This window comes from Oryzias melastigma, linkage group LG7 (assembly GCF_002922805.2).
Source record: "Oryzias melastigma strain HK-1 linkage group LG7, ASM292280v2, whole genome shotgun sequence".
Taxonomy (NCBI): Eukaryota; Metazoa; Chordata; class Actinopteri; order Beloniformes; family Adrianichthyidae; genus Oryzias; species Oryzias melastigma.
This window is the reverse complement of record NC_050518.1, coordinates 446,697-448,740: the sequence shown is the minus strand read 5'-3', so window position 1 is coordinate 448,740 and position 2,044 is coordinate 446,697. Positions and strand designations below refer to the sequence as shown.

The window sequence follows — 2,044 nt, the reverse complement described above, 5'->3', positions numbered from 1 at the left end:
CCCCCCTGTGGACACAGAATGGCGCCAGGGTTCTTTCTCAGTCCCACAGACGGGTTTATTCAGCACAGTCCCCAAATGTCATTTCTTACCAACCTTGTGGGCCTGAACCTCCAACAGCAAAGATCCGGTTTCCAACAACCACCAGGCCGTGCCCCTTCCTCGCCTCCCTCATGGCACACATCCTTGTCCATCTGAGGATATCAGATTACAAAATATGCAAATACTTTAAAGAATATAAAAAACATTTCCATGTTTCAAGGTGTTCAAGTGGTGAGGGTGTGGACTTCCAACAAGCTCACTCCTGATTGGAGAGAGTGGTTGCCATAGACACGGGGACTCAGACAGACTGACCAGTCACAGGTTTACGACAATTTTGTTTCAACATGGCAGCCCCATATTGTTTTTTTTTTTTTTAAAGGGACTAAATTGACTTAATTTGGTTTGAGCATCAAGTATTTTTTTATGCGTCGTTCTCATATATAAGTAATTGGTTTAATGCCAAAAGAAAAGAAAAAAAAATACCACGATTAAACGCTGAAGAAATGTGGCTGATGACCCCGCCCCCATTACCAAACCTCAAAGACTTACTCCTTTGTTGAGGGGTTGTACACCTCACAGTTGTCGAGGACGCGGCCATCGCTCAACCTCCCTCCACAAACATAGATAAGCCCGTCAGCTTCCACAGACCCGTGCTGACAGCGGGGCGTTAGCATGCTGGTTTCAACCTGCCACGACTCTGATCGGATGTCATAAGACTCAAAAAGATCGAGAGCAGTCAAGCCTGTGGAGAAGAAGTCACATCTGTCAGGAACAACTGCTCGTACTGCCTTTAAAAACTCTGGATTCGTCACCTTCATCACTTTGTGTGGCTCCGCCTGAGGTGTAGATCTTTCCCCGACTGGAGCAGGCAGCCAGGTTGCTACGAGGTGAGAGCATCCTTAGCTTGGAGTAACAGAAGTCCAGGTTGATGTTGTAGCAGTCCATGTGCATCGTCGGACCCGAGCAACTTGACCCACCCAGGATGTAGACCTCACGATCCCAGAAGACGGCAACACCGCCCTGCCGAGGCTCAAAAGAGCAGCGGACTTCTGTCCAGCTGTTGTCCTGGAAGCAGAAGCTCTTTTTGACAAACACCTGAAGCTCTGAGGCGGTCAAGGACATTTACACACCTTTGGGTTGAAGAAACAGCAGGATGACAGCCAGGAAGTTTTAAACACAGCAATTCTGTTGCTGTTCAGCTGCCGGGGTCGACTGATTGCTCCCAGGTTCAAGCGGTCTTGTGGGCCAAGAAAGTGGTACCGGAACCCCTCTGAGAAAAGACACCCCATTTAAGTCGAGCACCAACAGTTGAAGTGAAGATTTTTGACAAAAAACTTTTATCTGGCATTTGTCTCAACCTCACATTAAACATTTCTCCACTGCCCCATCACCGCCTTACTGTCCAAAGCTGCAAATTCATTTTCCAACACCATGGAGCTCCTCCTCAGGATCCATGAGGATGGAGTGAAGATGGAGTGAAGGCTGTTGTCACCACAACTACTTCATTTGATCTCCAATTCAATAAAAATCAGTAAAACTACTGTCAACTTTTTTTTATATAAAATGATGTCTCTGTGTCAAAAGTGAATTTTCCAATAAACTCCTGCTGCTCTGCAGAAACTATGTCCTATAAAATGAGTTTTTTTTTTTTTTGGCTAAAAACAGAATCATGAATATAAGACGACTGGGAACACTTTAAAAACAGTTTTAAATATGCTCCACGGGTCTTTAGCTCTGATGATGTCACACAAACAACAAACACCCTTTGACATAACTCTTCAACCATTCAAGCAATCAATCCAATCAGCTGATTCTATAGCAGAGAAAAGTTGTGCACAGCTGCTTCTCTCCACTTCAGAATGAACTAATTTTATTAACAGCTGACGAGTTATAGCCGTTAAAAGAATGCAAACTCTTGAGCTAAAGCTCATGTTAAAAATGTTAATATTAGAAAAATAAAAAGCCATTTTATTACCTGGCAATTACAAAAAAAAAAAAAAAAAAA

The 2,044-nt window shown here is 43.8% G+C and overlaps 1 protein-coding gene across 2 annotated transcripts in view; it reads right to left on the bottom strand.

Annotated features, from left to right (window-relative positions):
- LOC112159508 (kelch-like protein 7) overlaps positions 1-2,044 on the bottom strand; it is a gene marked incomplete in the record, with an annotated part of 8,610 nt that overhangs the window by 2,290 nt on the left and 4,276 nt on the right. For both annotated transcript variants that reach the window (XM_024293616.2, XM_024293615.2), the window contains 4 exon segments: positions 94-191; positions 589-781; positions 852-1,104; positions 1,170-1,309. In XM_024293616.2, the coding sequence (XP_024149384.1) occupies positions 94-191; positions 589-781; positions 852-1,104; positions 1,170-1,309 (684 nt within the window).